The sequence below is a fragment of the Cyrtonyx montezumae genome, unplaced genomic scaffold (assembly GCF_038088225.1).
Source record: "Cyrtonyx montezumae isolate F1298 unplaced genomic scaffold, pur_monq_1.0 scaffold_17, whole genome shotgun sequence".
NCBI classification, from domain to species: Eukaryota; Metazoa; Chordata; class Aves; order Galliformes; family Odontophoridae; genus Cyrtonyx; species Cyrtonyx montezumae.
The window spans coordinates 11,135,243-11,153,853 of record NW_027071903.1 but is presented as its reverse complement, the minus strand read 5'-3'; the positions used below and the strand labels follow the sequence as shown (position 1 = coordinate 11,153,853).

The window sequence follows — 18,611 nt, the reverse complement described above, 5'->3', positions numbered from 1 at the left end:
TGCAGTCCAAAGCACTGAGCACAGCACAGTCTGCATCCCTCACTGTTTGGAGCACAGAGGGGAGCAGCCCCAGTGTGCTACTTTGCTCCCACCATTTATCCTGACTTTTCCTCACCAGTTTGTTACCCACAATGTTCTTACATATTCTGTCTTTCCTTCCTTAAGTAACACTATTTTTTTTTACTAACTTTTTTTCTTCTTTACAACCAGAATTTTATAAATCCTTGGGCTGTTACCACTGGTCCTCTGACATGACCCATCCTCAGAATACCAGCTCTACTGACAACTACACAGGTGAATATCTTCTTCTATGAAATACTGGAATAGCACGATGCTTATATGAGTTTTCCTTTCACCTTTCTTGTTGTGGTTTGCTCTTTTGATTTATATTCATACTGATCTTTTTTTTTTCACTCGTTTTGGTTTACTAGCGTTCGGCCAAAAAAAACCCAAAAAACAACCTAACAACCTGGGACCTTTGTGTGTGTCAGTTTGCCCTACCATAGAATTAATTTACATGGTTTGTAAGTGGAATGTAAATATTCTTGGACAAACAGCACAAGAAAAATCCCTGGAATTATTATTTTGACTTTTACCTGTGGTATAATGGAATTAATTTTTTGTTTCATTTAGCATGACAAGTATATAGGGCAAAGCAAAACAGTGTGTTGATAGATGGGGTATTGCTATGATTGAGTTTGCCAAAATTAACACATTTCCCATTGGAAAAAAAAACTTCGGAAAAGTTTCTCTTTTCCGAGTACAGGCATTTTATGTTAGAGCCTCAGAGCTGGTTCTGTCTCTTCTAAGTTATAAACCCTTATGGATGTACCATAAAGATGTCCACCTAATGCAGAGAAAAGCAGATTAATTGATCACAGTAATATATTCTTATCCACTGAATAAGAGCATCCCACACATTGTTTCTTGTTTTGTTTCTGGCTTGTAAATCTTCATTGTAGAATACAAATGAAAATGACCCAAATATGTATTATTTATGAATAGGATTCTCAGATATTATGCTTTAGATTGATTGTGTTAGACAGGATATAACAGAAGCACAATAAGTCAATGAAAAATAAAAAGCAGCAAAAATGTTTCATGCTAAAAATGTAGTTCTAGTGACACCTCTTATATAAAGGACATTTCCAACACATTGACATTTATATTTATCACGGCAGTGTGTGTGATTTACAGTTGTCTGAGGCACTGCATATCAGGAATATCCATGCACATACACACCCCTTTTGAATGATGGTAAGTCATAGAGCACTGCATTGCCCCTTGTACAGCAAGCTTTTCCTCCCCTTTTTATTTTTCTTCTCTAGCTTCAGGGAGGCAAAGGAAGCAGTAGATCAATAGGGTGTCTTGACTGAAGTTGCCTGCAGCACTTCCATTTCTCAGACTGGACACTGATGCTAACTATCAATAGCAATAAGAGGCTGTCTCAGACAGAATTAAGGCTCCTTCTTCTGCATGGCTGTCTGGTGCTTACTGATAAACATCTTGTGCAGGATTGCAACAAATAAACCATTTCAAGTGTGCAAACTAGCCACTGTCATTCTCCCTATTGATACTTGCTCTGGGGTGAAGTGACTGATAGTTATTTTCATACAACTGATAGATACACAGTAGATAAGCATACGGATTGATAATAGTACAAAGGCATAATGCTATCGAGCGTGAAAAGATCACTGATGAAATTCTCTGTGCTGCTGCAGAAACCCTAAGACAACAAAATACAAAAATATTGACTTATGTTTAAACTAATAAGAAAAGCCACATCTGAATTTAACAATTTATTAACATCTGATATTTAGATAATGCTAAAAATATCCTACCAAGCTGTTTTGTTCAGGTGGAGTTATTCATTTTTTACTACTTCTCTGGATCCGTATGTTTAGCCTGGAAATAAAAGCTGACGGGCTGGATGCAGCACTGATGCAGATGGGGAGTTGTTCAGCACCATTGTGGTCACCTGCTGCTTGGCCTGAGCTATCCACTGCACCAGTGGTTGCTAATTTTGGAAAAACTGAGCCTCTTTAGCCTCCCTTCATGAATCATATATATTTATAAATCAGTTTCACAACTGATTCAAGGCTCGGTTGTTCATTCCTTATTTTCAGTCTGGATAAGAAGGAAGAATCAGTTTTCCACTCACACATTAGGAAATCACCTTTAAAATACCCAGGCCCAGCCCTTCTTGTTGGTAAGTCCATTATAATTCTACTTAGGTCAGATATCCAGTAGAGATGTGCTAATCTACATCAAATGGAGAACTCGTGTACAAATCCAGTTTTATTTTTCTTTTAATTTTGCTTTAACTGACTGGGGCAGGGGAAGTGGTTCAGATGCTCGGCTGGAAAATCAACAGAGCTTCATTTCATATTCTCCCTCTGTGGAGCTCTAACCATTTACAGGAGCAAACAATCTGGCTCTGAGGCATCTCCAGCTTTATATGAAGTGGTGCTTTTCAGATTAGGAGGCTGCTTTTCTGAGAAAGTTCAGCGAACCCTTTTGAGTTTCAGATTATCCTAAAGCAAATGGTTAAATAACAGTATTTCATAGTCATTTACATGTTAGATCCAACAAAATCTGACAGTTTTTATAGGATGAGATAATTCTGAAGATAGTTCTGATGTTGCTGAATTCTTAAACTAAGATGGCTGATGAGAAAATAAACCAGAGTTGACAAGATTTTGAGAAAGGACACCAATTATGAATGAACCTACTAAAAATATTTGCATAGGAAGACTCCTGAATATATGCCTATGAGTAGATGTATAGACATATAGGCTTTGAAAGAAGTGAAATTAAATGTTACCAGGAGCTAAATATACAGGGAAAAAATAATAATAAAGCAACACGATCTGTGGATTAATCGCTTACTGATAGACATATTTTACTTTTCTTTTCCTCTGAACCTGCTGCAATTGGATTTGCCCACCACACAAGAGCAGTGTGGGGGTGGAACGGTTACTGTGCACACTGCTCAGAGTCACTGCTGTTACTAATTGTCCTCCTGTACAGAATATGTACATGTCACGCTAAGTGCTGATTAGTGAGACAGAGCGTGCAGTTTCAAGCGAGGAAGCTGGAATTTCAGAAATAGCCTGGCTCTTCATTTTGATTACTTTCTGGCTAGAGAGTTGGAGTCAAACTAATTCATTTTGTAAACATTACTGGTTATTCATGTACAGTACTTTGCATGAATCAGTATGTCAGGACAGTCAGACTGGTACAGCTTCAAAAGTGCTGATGAAACTTACTGTTCTACTGTACACAGTATGGTCATTGTACAAAGTAAGAAGGATCATATCTGTACTCTTTGCTCAGGCAAAATTCCCATCCCCCAGAAATGGGTTTCCTCAAGAAAGGTGAAAGACAGGAGTCTGAACTGCTTGCTGATGAGCAACCCACCCCGGGCACACTAACAGGCAGCTTTCAACAAATATTTATACAGCTCAGGGATATTGCTATAGCCTCAACATTTCAGCACAAATATTAGGCCACAACCTCAGCTAGTCTAAATTGACGTAGCCCTATTGGCTTCAGTGCCATTAAGGTGATTTACAATAGTTGAAGTTCTCACTCCTTTCATTTTTTTCCTCAGTGCCTCTGTCAGTGTGTTCCACATACCTCTCTCAGCTGAGGAGTGGATTAATTTTGAAGTAAAAATCAAAGCTCTTCATCCTATTAAAATTTCTGCTTAGTTTTGAGAGGAGCTCAGCATAAAGACAAAAGTGTTACGAGTGACCACGAGTTTTCTGGACCACAGAAGCATTCAGCTGAGTTGGGGTGCTAAGGCATGAAGCCATTCAAGGAAGTAATTGGCTCTCCTGCTAAATGTATATATATATATATATATATATATATTATATCTATATAAAATCTGGGTTTACTGCTCCCACTGGAGAGCTCGGTTTTGTGCGTTACTTTTAATAGCAGTTATGCAGAGATATAAGCACACAGTTGTGTATTATATTATTTGTTTCCCAGTGTCACTATGCCAGGATTCTTTAAAAGGATATGAAGTGGGGGGTTTTTCCTGGGGCTTTTTCTTTTTTTTTTTTTCAAGACAGGAAACATTAGTACAGCATATTTTTTCCCTGATACAAAGTGATTTCAAGCTGGGGACAGAGAAATGGATTACATTACATATTTTCTACACAAACACAGGGATTAATTTAAATTATTTCCCTCAATCAAAATAACTCGAGTCTTTGGCAGCCTTTGAAGTTTAATTAATGTTTATTCTTGCCATCAAATGCAAGATTTGGGACACCGTGCAGGACCACTAGAACAAGATGATCTAAAGCTATTTATATCAAACAAGCCAAAGCAGAGATGTTGGTATTCAAGTTGTGAAGAAAATGCAGCAATTTGAAAGTTGCTAATATTTTGTTTTACAAATTTGAAGTAAAAGTTTTAGAGCTGCTCCTTCTGAGCTGTTGATGTCAGTCTATACATAGCCTATACATTAACTATAATTCTGATGATTTCAAAAGTAGACATGATACAGAACAGGTCCCTTCAAGCTCCTATGCTGTCCCAGGTCTGGTTTCCACTCTTAGGGACACAGGAAAGCTAGCTTTGCTCTCATCTTTCAGAATTCATTTGGAATTCCTTTCAAATGTCTCTTATCAAACTTGACAAGAAGTACCTATTACTTGGAGACATTTCAGTGCCCGTTTTCTGTAGAAGAAAATGAAATCAGGTCATGAGATGTAATAAACCTGATGTAGGATTTCCAGATAAATTTTATTTCTTTCATGGTTAACAGTTATGGAAGTGCACTGCTGAAATGCTGCATAAATGTAAAAGCTGGCTTACGTCTGATGGCTGTGATTGACTAAAACAGTAGGTAATATTCTCAGAGTTGTTTAGCTTCTGATAATTCAGCCATACAGACTTCTTTCTTTTTTTTTTTTCCTTGAAGGCCATTTTCATATGTACAAAAAGCTTTGCAGACAAGATATTTTTTATATCTAAAATTCACAGCATGTCTTGCTGTTAAATTGCCACCTTAGAGGCCTTTTTAAAATTTCATTGAAAATGCATATTAAATCAAAGTGATAGACACATGTAATGTAAAATGTCTGTCAACAATTAGAATCCCATTTGGAAGTTTGTAAAGCATAACAATTTAAAATGAATTCAGATTGAGAAGGAAAGTTTTTACATTAAGAGGAAAAGTTTTAGCCTGCAGTACTGCAATTTTGTACAGAAAAAAGAATCCTTTTTTTTTTTTTTTTTTTTTTTGCCATTTTGTGAGAAAGAGAAAAGAAAAGAACCAGAGATTCTAATGCAGTTAGTTCAGCAGCATGTATCAGTCAGGCACCTTCTGTCTTTCCACAACAGAGTCCAAATTACATTGATTTAATTTGGAAAGATATAATAAATCACTAAGTATACAGACAGTAAAGTCCAGTGTAAAACTGTTTTGCCCTGTCATTTTCAAGGAACCTAGAAATACATTGCAGCTGAGAAATTTGATTATTCTGTGTTATGTATTGAAAAGTGCAGCTGTTTGTATTGGGATAGACTGAATCCCTATCTAGTAACATCCGCGTGGCTTGAAAAAAATGCATTGAAGGAAACTTCACAAAATTTCCTTTGTGTTCTTCTCAGATGACACCTCTGGGATATCCTGAAATGGCAGGATCTGTGGGCAAACAGGGCCTCAGAGCACTGAGGTACCTCCAAGCAGCTTGGCCCCAGTCCTTCACCCTGCAGCTCCATCGCCAAGGACCTACCTGCCCACAGGGAGGCTGGGTTGGCACTCAGAGGTCAGTCTCTAGTGTGAAAGGAGGTCTGTGTGGGCTACAGAAAGCAGTATCTCACCTGTGTCCTTTCCTGCTTGGCTAGCCAATGCCTCAACTCCTGCAGCATGCTCTTTTCATTTTGTAACAAAAAATTCTTCAGGGAAGGGAACTGTTCTCTCCTACCCTAGAAAAGAGTGCATATCCCACATAGACAGGGTTCATACACCAGCCAGAAAGTGAATTGTAAGTGTAGAAATACTTGACAGGTCTGTGCTGCCTGATGGATAGCCAGACCAACGCAGTCATGTGCCTGAGCTACAGAGCCTGAGCTATCACCTGGATGTTCCCAAAGCCTGGGGCCTAACAAAAGCTGGGGTTAGGTGAGGTTTTATAACTAGTATTTACTGAAAACCATGTATGCAACTAGAATATAGTTAGTTGTAAAATGAAAGTATTTAAATTATTTGCAAATTCTATTTATTTTTTATTTTCCAGCATCCATGTTTCCAAGCATTGAAATGAGTATAATCCTGGCAACATATGTCAATGCTTCAAGCGTAGAGCAGTGCATTCTCTGTAGTGATACATAGCTCCTTTAAGCAGATACACTGCCAGATATACTTGTGTATAATTCGTCCAGATTAAATTCTGTCTGTTTGTAGACATTCCAGTTATCTCTTTGATTGATTTTATGAGAATGGCAGTAAGAAAGCAGAATGAGAAACACAAAGCAAATTCTCCAGTTTACTCCTGGAAAGAGAGTCAATCCCATGAGAACTTTCTGTAGTGTGTTCCTGTTCACAACTATTGCAAAAATAACTGTGCCATTGCAAAAGATGGATGCAAGTTACCCGGAACAGCTTTTGCCTCTGGTTATTTAGTATTTAGTATCTGCATTTTCTTTTAGTAACCTGTTGAAGACCCAAGATTACCTGTGAACAGCACAATTAAACAGATGGTTTAAGAATTGTACTCCAAAATTGCCAGAGCTGTTTTACAGTGAGTTCTTTCGCAGTCATGTGAGTACCAGCAAACAAATTCCTGCAGGCTTTCCCGAATACAGCAACCAGCACCAGCCACGGGATTCCGTTGCTCCAGGCAAAACGTCAAATGTAGGCCCCTCACAAGGCACCATCATGAGCGCAGGCAAGTGTTACAAAACATTTTGCAGCCCTAGGCAGCTGCTGCTCTGCGTGGCTGGTGGTGGCAGTGCTGGCCCTGCATGTCAATTTGCCTATCTCTCACCCATTAGGCTCATGTCCATCTCCTTTTCTACCTTTGCACTGAGCTTACCTAATTGGTTCTGCTCAGTGTGACTCCCATCGCTGAACACGGTCAGGTCCTGTCCTACCTTAGAGAGATCCATTACCAATGGGGCAAAGGAGCAGCGGGTCTGGCAGCCCTCAGGGAGCAGTGCTGGGTGAAATCGACATTTGCTGTTAGAAATTTCTAGGACTGAAACAAAGAGTGAATGGCGTAGCCTGAGCAGAGTGAGTGCAGTCACGTTATTGTACTCTGAGATTACATGTACAGTGTCATAGAGGACAGTGCTGAAGGAAAAGGACGGAATGAGCCTTATTTATCCTTTGTTTAATTCTATTTAATTCAGTGCATTTATAATGCATTTGGCTCTGTTTCCTTTGAAACTGTTATTCTTAAATATGATGGCTTTGTTTGTGCTCTCATGCAGCATAAAAATGGAAGCTGTTTCAACTGCAAAAGAAGCCAAGGTAAGTAAACTTCAGAGATAGGCAAGTGACTTCCAGCCCCAAAATACATGGGAATGTAGAGGTATGTAACTGTCAACTAAACATGTTAACAAGAGACATCCTAAGAGGTATATTATTTACATGCTAGTAATTGTCACTGTTGACTTCTCTAGACCTTTTTTTCTATGCAGCAGTTGTTTACACTCATCTGAAGTTAGTAATGGGCCTGATCTGGCACACTCACACAAATACAGCTCCTCTCAGAAATCAGTTTGTATAGACTGGGGGCTTAGGCGCATATTTTGTTTGCAAACAGCTGGAACAGCTTAAGAACTTACCATACCACGCACTGTTGCCCCATGCAGATTTCCATTCCTTGGTGGTGGAGTATGTCATGCAAGCATTTTTGCTAGCTCTAGAGCAATGCAGACTGGGAGTGCTCACCCACTGACTGCCCAGTGACAGCTGGGGGATGGCATCATCCTGATGTGGGGCAGTGGCAGATGTTGGTGGGAAATGACTTAACTGATCATCCCAGATAGGCCCTGCCAGAAACGTGCTCATGGAATCATTTAGATTGGAATGGACCTTCTTGACCATCAAGTTCTGGACTGAAACACTGCTCGTGCTGCCCTACCAGTACCTCCACTTCCTGCAGTGGGCTGGATCTCACCTGTCGTATGTTTAGGATTGGGTGCTTGCCTTGCAAAGATTTCTGAGGACAAGTGGCTTTTTATGTACTCAGAAATGAGTATATGATCCCTCCTGCAGCTTTCCATACGGATGTAAAATAAGCACTGGTGTTTGGCTTTGTTCAGACTATTATATCTCCTCATATTCAGGCACAACTGTCCCCTTTTTGCTCTGTTGCATTATGTATATGACGATGTTGGTTGAATTGCTGAACCAGACTAGTTGTCTTTGCATATATGCTTTTGCACCAATTGCTTTTTAAGATGATCTGAAACTGACTGAAGCTTTAAATTCTTATTTGGACAGAACTTCTGTGTGCCAGCAGACAGGAGCAAGCTGGGATTAGCTTAATGACTGCATAGCCACTAGACTTCAGAAGGTTGCATTCTGCATGCAAATAAATGTGAAACCCCTTCTGATATGGAACTGGAAGCTCTGTGAAGGACCATGACGCAGAATATGTAACTCAGAGTGAGATTCAAGAAACAGTTTGCACAGCCATGCCTCAGCCAACCTTACCAGGTAAGGTATGTGAAGGCCAGAAATAATTTTGCTGAACCCAAATGAGGTTTCTGGATTTGTGAAGAAGGATCTTTCTGACATCTCTTCTTGAGGATTACTCTTCTGGTTCTCGTGACTTGAGCTTTGCTTAGGGATAGAGAGTGTGAGTTCCATCCTCTAGATGTAAATCTATGATCTCAGCTTATAGAGTGGGTTTATCATGGCTCTCTGAATTGCGGGTGTGCTGTGCTGATGGCTCAGTACAAGCTGCCCAGTAGCTCAGTTCTTGGCTCTCCTTCCCTCTTTCCAGCTGCAGATTTAATTTCACTAATGACAAAGTCCTGGATTTACTTTTTGAGGTGGGCAGGGGCTGTTGCTGCCACCTGAACATTAAATGACAATGACAATCACTAATGGCAAGAAAACTGCAACAATGTGGCTGGGAGATGAGATTGCTCCCTGAGGAAATGGGCTCCCCATAAGCCCTAGACATGTGCAGATATGGGTGAGCATATTTACACTCAAGAGAGGTTTTACACACTGCTATAGCATAGCAGTTCTATTAACAGACTGCCCAAAGTGGGTGCAAAAGGCAGGTTTTGAGGACGCTGCTCAGTTCAGGCATGGAAAGCAGCACGTTATTCACAAGCATTTACTTTATTGCAGCCAGCGGCTGCCAAGCCAGCTTCCAGTTGATGCAGGGAGTATGACAATTTTCACATTGTAAACACTATGCATTAATCAGAGCACCTCGATATTATGCAAACAAAATGCATGTACTTACAAATACTTCCACTGTATTTGAATCAAATATAACGCCATGAAAATGAATGGAGCTGTCAGGCTCGTTTCATCTGTCACGAAATTTGGGACTGTGCAGGCAACAGTTCCCCTGAGGTCTGAGACATATTTATCCTGTAATCACCACAGATTCCCCAAATTAAAATGAAACTTTAAAACGTAAATAAAAATGCACAGTCGGTAAATCTAATTTGACAGCAGAAATCTGTTTGTGACAACAACAACAGGTCTTCTTTTATCAGATGATTACCTCGTAGAAAATCATCTGTATGCTTCTAGACAATTGCCGTATGAAATGTTGGCCTTGCATTTGTATTGTGACAAACTGCAGAACTTTTTGCATAATTTTGTTTCAAAGGTAGGTAAATCCTAAGGGAACTTTTTCGAAGAGGAGATTTTTTTTTCCTTAAATATCCTGGAAAATACTTCCCTCAGTCCTATTCCTTCATTTGCTTTTAAATGGCTCCCACCTCCGTACTTTACACTGTTTTAGATAGTGCTTTGATTGAAGAAATGATGGCTATGATGATTTTAAGTTCCACACTAGGACTCCTGTGAATACACCCAGGCGCAGAGCGACTGTGACTGTGGAGTTTTCCTTCTGTATAAATGCACTTTTTGCAAAGCAAGACGTTGGGAGGAAATCCTGACTGATAGCTAGTTAGATCTCATCATCTGTTGTCGGATTTGTCATGACTTTTCTTTTGACATGGATATATTTCTGTGCCTTTTCTTTTTTTTCACTGTTCTACCCAGAATTGTTTCAGTGAGGAGAGTCACCACAATGTGCCTTGGGAAGAAATCTTTGCAGCCCAGAATGGTTTTTAAACATTTTTATCTAAGGCTGAAGAAATCCATGCCACCTCACTTCTAGACTTCTGTTTTTCCAGGGGAGGCACATTCTGCCCTTATGTGGCTGAGATACAGTAGGAGAGAAAAAAATTAAACTGGGATGTAAAGGAATGTGGCTTGAAGAAAAAAAGTTCCTCTGTGGGATGAAATCAAATTCTTCATATTTCATCTTTCATAGAACTAATAGAATAGTTCTGTCTGCCTTTGATATCCACTGTGTAACAAACCAGTGGGGAAAATTTCGGGCCAAAGCAGCCTACCTGGAATACCCACTGATTTTCTCATTAGTCTAAGAAGAGGTACACAAAGGTTAGTGTGATGCCTTCGGATCGATAACGGCATTGAGACCACGGAATTTTGTCAAGTGTATGGTACTTAACTGGAACAAAACAAGCCCATTTCTAACACAGAGACTAAGACATTCTGCTAACAAAAAAAAAAAAAAACCACAAAACAAAACAAAACAAAAAGGTATCAAAAAGGAAATAATGACAGGCTTTAGGATGTGAGAGTATTTCTAATTACTAGCACTCTCTGGGTTCTCTGTGCAGTCTCATAAAACGGCGTGGAAGCCTTTTGCAGTGTGGCTTACTCATCTTTCTGTAGGTCTTTCTGCCCCGCGGGCTGCACAAACAGAGCAGTTGCTGCGGCCGGAGCAGGGTGGGATGCTGCTGGCAGAGGAATGCGGCCATCCAGGTATTTCCCTCCCTGATCAGCCATCCTGCCCGAGTATAAGGACTTTCCACCCAGCTTGTTTGCCTCGTGATTTATGTCTAAATTGACAGAGTCCTTCGGAGGCATTCGTGTTAAATTTGAAACAAACATATTTAATGCTCCTGTTGTAATAAAACAGCTAAAAGAGCAGATTAGAAAGATATGCACAGAGGGCTCCGATTGATTGAGGGATTGATTTTACTACTTTTCCCGTAGGTGGGTAGTGATGGCCGTAAATCTCTCGATAATCATTTCAGAAGCACCTTCATCAATAAACTCGGAAGGGACAGCGAGGTGTAAAAATGTGCCGGCCGTCGGGTCAGACAAAGGCAGCAAACGTGCAAAGAAAGAACGGAATTAAACAGTCCCACCTTGGCCGCTTATGGCATTAGTCACGTCCGCTTTTATCTCGGGGGCGGGGGAGTTCCCCATCGCTGCGATTCTGTGAGATTTGGGGCAGAGAGAGGGGGAGGCTCTCTCCCTCTTTTTTTATTTTTTTATTTTTTTTTCCTTCGCTTTTTCCCCCTTTACTTCAACCCGTACTGCTTACGATTCCATTATGCGGCTAAAAGCTCGTGTTTGCGAGCAATGATCAATTATTAGTTGTCACTAATAATGGAGAAGGATTCCATGCTGGCTCTCCCCCCGTTTCTTTTTCCCTGAGGAGTTGTCATTAGCAAATAATAGCAAGGTGAGAGGGGGCAGGGGCCGGGCAACGCCGAGCCGCGGTGCCGCAGTGCTGCCCGGGCAGCGCCCCGGGACGGCCTCTAACTTCGTGGTGCGTCGGAGATCCCGGCTGAGGGCAGCATCCGAGAGCCCCTAATTGCACACGCTGCCGGACTAGATGGGGTAGCTGAAAAGCGGCTCGCTTTAGGGGTCAACTACAGCGACGTCTGAAGCTCCTATGCGGTGTAATTTTTATTTTTATTTTTATTTTTTTTAGTTTAAAAAGAGAACGGAGAGAAGGAGAAAAAGGCACAGAAGGGAAGAAAGGGGACAAGTCTTGCTGCGGAGGAGCAGGTATCTCGCAGCACGGAGAGGGGCCGGGCAGCTGTGTGCCCGGCGGTGCCGCCCCGGGCTGCGGGCGGAGGTGTGCGGCAAAGGGAGAGCGGTGGCACTGCCCCCGGCCCGGTGTGACCGCGTGTCACAGCTGCGTGCGGACTGCGGAGCTTTTAACCCCTGAGTGCTGAGGGTGCCGGGGCTGAGCGCAAACCTTAACAACAATAATCCGGGCTGGTGCGTTGCACCTCATTGAAAGCGTCTCTCGGCAGAATGAACTGCAAATTATCCCCTGTTTGCCATCTCCCTTCAGTGCTCATCTCAATGAACTGGAGATCGATCCCCTCCGCGTGTGCCTTCCAGCCGGGCTGATTTGCATCGAAGCACATTAGCAAACCTCTCACCTCCATTAAAAAGAATATTCCGAGGTAAAAAAAAATAAAATAAAAATAACAAAAAATCCCCAAGGTGTGGCGGGGAGGGAAAAGCTCCGTCACTGTCACGGGGCTGAGAGAGGGAGCGGGCACTGCGCGTGTGAACTCTCACAACTTCTGCGGGAGACAATGACACGTAATTGATGTATCGCTATCACCAACAATAAGCACCGATCTCTCCCCGGCCCCGGCAGTGCTCTCTGTCCCCCGCCTCTCCCCACTCCCCCCCCCCCCCACCCCGGGCCCCCAGCGAAGGAGAGGAAAACAAACAATAAATAATCGAGCGGCCCTACGTTAAATGCCAAGTGCCGCTTTATGCATTAGCGAGGGAACAGGGAAACGAAAAAAAAAGAAAAAAGTTGCAAAACTTAATTTCTTCAGGTTCATTTCTTATTCTTTTTCTTAAAACCTGTGTTTTTCTCCTTGTAGTTGCCTTTTAATTACCAGTCCTGCCGGCTTTTCCCTGCCACGAAGCGAAGGTATTGGGGAAATTTGTCTTAAGTTTAATCGACAAATGCGTAATAGCGTTGTAAACGGGAATAATTTGGGGAGAGCGGCTGATGGGGACCCGCGGGAGGTGACGGGTGACGGGGACAAGCCGGGGTGCGGCCACGGCCGCGCAGGGAGAGCCGCGGGGACCTTCTGTGTGCGGGGCGGTGCGGGGCGGCTGCGCGCGGCCGGGTCGGGGTTGTGCCCCGACTGAGGGTGAGGAGGGGGCAGCGTGCGCCGGGTGTATCCATCTCTGCCCAAACACCTCTTGAAATATTCAGTAAAAAATAACGTCATGTGAAGTACCACCTACAGCAGGGTTATTATCTTCATCCTTCACCATCACCCCCGCTGATGGCTTCGTTTGTCTTTTTCTCAAACTCCGCCGTTCAGAGCGCTGCGGGCGGAGGGGGCTCTCCCCGCACGCAAACGGGCAGCGGCGGCCGCTCCGCAGCGCTGAGGCAGTACCGGGCGGCACCGGGGGGGCTTCGTCGGTTCGTTTGGGTTTGTTTGTTCGCTTTTGCGGCTGGTGGGCTTTTTCCCCCTTCGTGGTAAACGTTTTGCAGTCTCTTTCGTTTGATAATGAGAAGGAAACGCGAGCGAGCCGCTTCCTCGAATGGGAACATCGCCGCTCTCTCCCTTTTCCTCCCGCTCGCTCTCCAGGTTTTGCCGGCTCATTTGAAATTGAAATGAGTTGTGGCTGCTCAGCCTCCCGCTTTTACAGAGTTTGTTAATATTAATACGGGAAAAGGAGTCGCTTCCACGGCAGAGTAAATAATTTGGCGGAGGCGAGAGGGGCAGCGCCGGCGGCGCGGTGCGGGACGGGGCGGTGCGGGACGGGGCTGCCGGGTGCCGCACCCCCGGGCCCGTTCCTTCGGGGCGCGGAGGAGACAGCGGGGCAGGGCTGCTCGGGAGCAGCCGGGGCGCTGGGGACGGAGAGATGTGGAACGCGGCGTTGGCCGTGGCCTCTTTGCAACTGTACTTTCTTTTTCCAACCCGTGACGTTTGTTTGTAAGAGGTTCCTCCTCGGGCAGTAACGCCCGCGAGACAAACTTCGGAGCGTTACGCATCTCGCGCCGGGCGCACCCGGTTCCGGAGCCGCGCAGCCGCGGGCAGCGGCCCAGGGGCCCTCCGCCGGCGGGACGGGCTCGGCTCCGCTCGGACCCGGCGCGGTTTGGCCGCTCCGCTGCGCACCCGCGGGCGGCTCCGCGCGGCCCGGAGCGGGCAGGCAGCCGCGCATCGCTCCCGCGTCCCATAAGGAAACAAAAGTCGGGACGCTGCCGCCGGGAGGGGGAGCAGAGGCACCCGCGGCGCCGCCCCCTCGCCCCGCTCCGGGAGTGGCGGGGGAAGGCCGCGGGGGAGCGGGGCCGAGCCGCCCGCCCCCCGCCCCCCGCCCGGCGCCTCGGGCCCCGCAGCCCGCCTCGACCTTCCCCGGGCTCCGGCGGCGGAGTGACTTCGGGCGCGACCAACCGGCGCGGAGCGGGACCGGGGGCGGGGCGGCTGTCCGGTCCGCCCGCTGCTCCCAGCGGTCCCTAATTGTCCTGGGAATGTGTGAGGTAAAAGCCAAACCCTTCCTATTTTCAGCACCCCTCGGGCCCATGATATATGGAAAGCGGGTCGGGGGGGGGGAGGAGGAGGAGGAGGGAGGAGGAGAGAACTGAGTTTTATTTGCAAATGCGGGGAGAAACAGAAGAGGGAAAAAGGGAAAAAAGAAAAAGAAAAAAGAAAAAAAAAACAAGCACCCGAAACTTTTAGCGGCAGCGGTACGGGGCAGCGGCTGCGGGGCTCCACTGGGCGCTGCCTCCCCCTGCCCCGTCCTGTCCCTGCCAGTCTGGGCTAAGGGGGGGGGGGGGGGGTTCTGGGACCCTCCCTCACTCCTCCCCCACCCCCAACAACAACAAAAAAAAATCCAAAAACAAACGCAGAGCGGAGGGCGGGCGGGAGCGCGGGGCGCCCGTCGGGGCTGCGGGAGAGGCGCGGGGAGCCGCATTCCTATAGTAACCGGGATGGCGCGGCGCGGCCCCAGCTGGTTGCTAAGAGGGTTAAACTGTATCCAAACAGCTTTGGGGAAATCCAGCCCCTTCTCCCGCCGCATGGATCGACTCATTGGGTGGGAGCGGCGGAGAGACAAGGGTCTCCAGCAAATCAGCGCCTAATTGATTAAGGCGAGCTGGTTTGAATAGAGCTGGCCATGTGCCAATCGCCTTTCAAAGAGCCCCTCTATGATTAATCGCAATGCATTATTGATAATCATAATTATAGCAGGACACATGCGCGGTGCGCGGAGGACCGGGGAGGCTGGGGGGGGGAGGCTCGATTTCCGTAATTTTGAGAAGATTTTTTTTTAGTAATTTTTTATTCTGCCCCAGCTGATGTTTGAGCCAGCATGTCGCGGAGGAAGCAGGCGAAGCCTCAGCATTTCCAATCCGACCCCGATCTGGCCTCGTTATCCCAGCGAAATGGTGAGTGCCTCCGCTCTCCCTCGCACACATTTTCACACAAACGCACAAAACAGAGCCGCTTACCTTGCGGAGCGGGGCCGGTGGCGGAGCGGGATCGCCGCTCTCCGGGAGTTACGGCCGGGGGGTTGGGGGGGGCTCTTTTCCCCTTTTTGCTCCCGAGTCGTCGGCTTTGATTTGATTTTATTTTTTTTTCAACTCGGCGTTCGCTTTCGCGTGGTTCTCAACGATCCCCCGAACTCTTTCCGTTCCCCGCCGCTTTCCCTCCGCCCTCCCCCCGCGGGGCGGGCTGCCCTCCCGAGCCCGCAGGGGACGGACCCGCGCCCCGCGGAGCGGCGGCACAAAGCGGGGCCGCGGCGTGGCCCCCCGAGCCCGCACCCGCGCCGCGGATGCCCCGGCCCGGCCACCCACACCGCCCCGCCGGCGGAAAGCCCCCCCCCGGGCACCCGCTTCGCGCCCCCCCGCCCCGACCCCCGCGCTCCGGCTCCGAGCACTTTCCTCAGGCGGAAAAGTTGCCGCCGGGCCGGGCCGGGGGGATCGCCCCGCGCCGGGAGCTGCCCCGGGCCGCCCGCCTGAAGCTCCGGGAGTGCGGGGATCCGCTCGCTCTCCCTCCGGTTGTTTTCCTTTTTATTTTTCTTCTCCTCCTCCCCTCTCCAAGTCGGTGAGCGAGGAATAAACAGCGGCTTTGTGTCCGCCAGGATTTGGAGAGGCAGCGTGTGAATTTTTTTTTCTTTTTCTTTTTTTTTTTTTTCTTTTCCCACCCCCCTCGTCCCTCCCCCTCCCGGTGAGGGGCTTTCGGGGGAGTTTCGCCGCGGGGCCGTGCCGTGCCCCGTCCGTACCTGCGCCGGGCCGCGGGGCGACAAGTGGCTGCCGGGAGCGGGGCCGGGGCAGGTATCCAGCGGCCATGAGGCGGGCGAGCGCCGGGAACCAGAAGCGCTCCGAGCGGGCAGGTAAGGGAGGAACGGGGCGCGGCGGTGCCGCTTCCCCGCCCGGCCCCGCCGGGAGGAAGCACCTCGGGCTCCCCGGGCAACTTCCCCAGGAAGCGGGCCCTCCGCTCCCGGCGTTGTTGCTGCCGCCGCCGCCGCCCGGAGCTGGCCGGCCCGGTCCGGCCCCGCGGGAGTGGGAACCGAGAGCTGCCCGCGGAGTGCGGGGAGGGTCCCGCCAGCGCGGGGGATCGGGTCGGAAAGTTTGCCGGACGCTCTCCCTCCCCCGTGTGAGCTCTCTCCCGGGCCCAACGCGTCGGACGGCAGCGAACGTGGGGACGGTCGCTTCGTGCAGCTCTGCCGAAACGTTTCCTAAAAGTCATTCGGTTCCTGGGAGGCGACTTTTGGTTTTTGGCCGAGTGCTGTGCGCTCTGAGTGCGGTCGGGTTTTGCCATTCGCCCCCTTTCTCATCTCAGCAAACGTATTTATTTTTCTTCCGATCTTATTCCCTACTTCCTCTTGAAGTTTCGAGCAGGAGTTGGGGAAGCGTTGAGTTTTTGTTTGTCTTTCCTCGGCCTCCCGGGAAAGAGTTGGGAACTTTCAAAAGTGAGCAGGGAATGGGGAAAGCCGAGATGGAAATTATCTTCCTGGGAAAGAGGAGAGGGATTCTTCCACATCTTCACTTTCTTTAATTGCGTCCCCTGACGCTCGCCCTCCGTTCTGTTGCTACAAGTCAGAGCGGGGCCAAGCGCTCCCACCCATCGTTTTAAAAAAGTAGCCATTTTCCTCCGCTTTTAGCCTTTTGATCCGACTTTGCGCGTCGTTTTTCAAAAGCGAGACCCTGCGAGCCGAGCAGCCCTGCGCCTGTTGCTGCCCGATGTGCGTGCGCTCAGCTGGGCTGTGCCCGGAGCGGTGCTGCGCTGCGCGTGGCCATCGGAAGCCAAATAAGTGCACGACCGAGCGCGTGTTTCGGGACTCCGGCCGACAGCCCGGGGAAAAAAAAAGCCCAACAACCAACACCCGTGCTTTATTCTAAAACGGCTCGGAGCTTCCCCCGGCCGGCCGGAGCGGCGGGCTCGCGTTACGGCTGTCGGCGTGCCCGGGCGCTGCGCTCGCAGCACTCTGCCCAGGGGCTGCTGTCCCCGGAGCGGGATTTGCGGTAATCCCGGCCCCGCTGCAGCCGCCCCCGAGCGGGGCAGGGCAGGGCGCGCTGCGGAGGGGCGGCTCTGCGTCGTGTGCCTCGCGATCGCAGGGCGAAAACTCGGCATTCCGAGCGCTCCTTTCTTTTCCTCTTTACCGCGACTTCAGATTGGCTCGTTGCTCTACATCTCGCGCAGGGCTCGGGATAAGGCAGCGGCGCGCGTCCTTGAAGCGCTCACAGTGAGCGCAGCTGGGCAGCGCGTTGGGAGCGGGCAGGGTGGCCCCGCCAGCGCTCCTTGCACCTGATTGAGTTCTGCTTTGTTCGAGTTTCTGTTGTAGCTCCGCGGCTAAAGATCGATAGCAAAAAAGTTCAGCGGGGCTGCAGCAGCGCGTATTTATTTTCCTACTGGTCCCTTTTGTTAAAGTTCAAAGCTCACGCAGTTCGCCCTTACAGGGAGAGCTGCGCTTAAAATGTATTTCTGGTGCGATCTAATGAGTAAATTTACCCTTCGCCTTCGCCCCGCGAATGTGCGCTTTTAATAAAGTTCACGTTGGAGTAAGTGGAACAGGTATCAGATTAATAGTAGAAATTACTTGCAGCATAAATTGTGTTCAACAAGTAACTAATTACTGGTAGGAAGTGGGCAGGAGGCTGTGGGATTATTTCCTTTTGTTAATAACCCCGGCTACTTCCATGAGCTTTGAGAGTCGTCTCAGAGCTGCTCGGAATTGTGCCGCTCATTGTAGGAGCGCGTTCTTGGAGCACAGTTTCCCAGGGCACAAGTTGTGTCAGAGAAAGAAGCCAGCCAGGCTTTCCGGGTAGAAAAATCCTCGCTGCCCTTCCATAAAAAGGCTTGTCAGAACCGCTGGCTTTTCATGTCGGTAATGGATTTTGGTAAATTCCTGCTACAGCTTTATGATCACCCACGTAATTGTTACTGGGCCCATGAAATGAGAGAAATTATGATCGCTTTCTTTAGTGCGATCTGAAGGGCAGGGTGCTCAGGAGAAATAATGGCTCAGTTGGGCTGCTTTTAGTTAGTTACATAACGAGGCCTTTTGGTGAGATAAGTGCAGCGTATCGCCTCGCAACTGCACGGCCGTGTTTTCCAAAGGTGAGCCCAGAGCTCAG

At 47.6% G+C, this 18,611-nt stretch overlaps 1 protein-coding gene and 1 long non-coding RNA gene across 3 annotated transcripts in view; both read left to right on the top strand.

The window, feature by feature from the left end:
- The first annotated feature begins 209 nt into the window (after positions 1–209).
- On the top strand, positions 210–5,727 carry LOC136047195 (uncharacterized). Its single transcript, XR_010622058.1, has 3 exons — positions 210–294; positions 2,127–2,209; positions 5,632–5,727. It is a non-coding gene; the product is annotated as an uncharacterized LOC136047195 (long non-coding RNA).
- An 8,958-nt stretch (positions 5,728–14,685) lies between these two features.
- The window catches only part of SALL1 (spalt like transcription factor 1), a 13,742-nt gene continuing 9,816 nt past the window's right edge, over positions 14,686–18,611 (top strand). The window contains exons 1-2 of one of the 2 annotated variants that reach the window (XM_065733265.1): positions 14,686–14,720; positions 15,327–15,419. In XM_065733265.1, the coding sequence (XP_065589337.1) occupies positions 15,344–15,419 (76 nt within the window). In that variant the 5' untranslated portion in view covers positions 14,686–14,720; positions 15,327–15,343. Of the gene's footprint in view, positions 14,721–14,813; positions 14,955–15,326; positions 15,420–18,611 lie in introns of those variants that run through there. The other variant, XM_065733264.1, reaches the window with a different exon arrangement.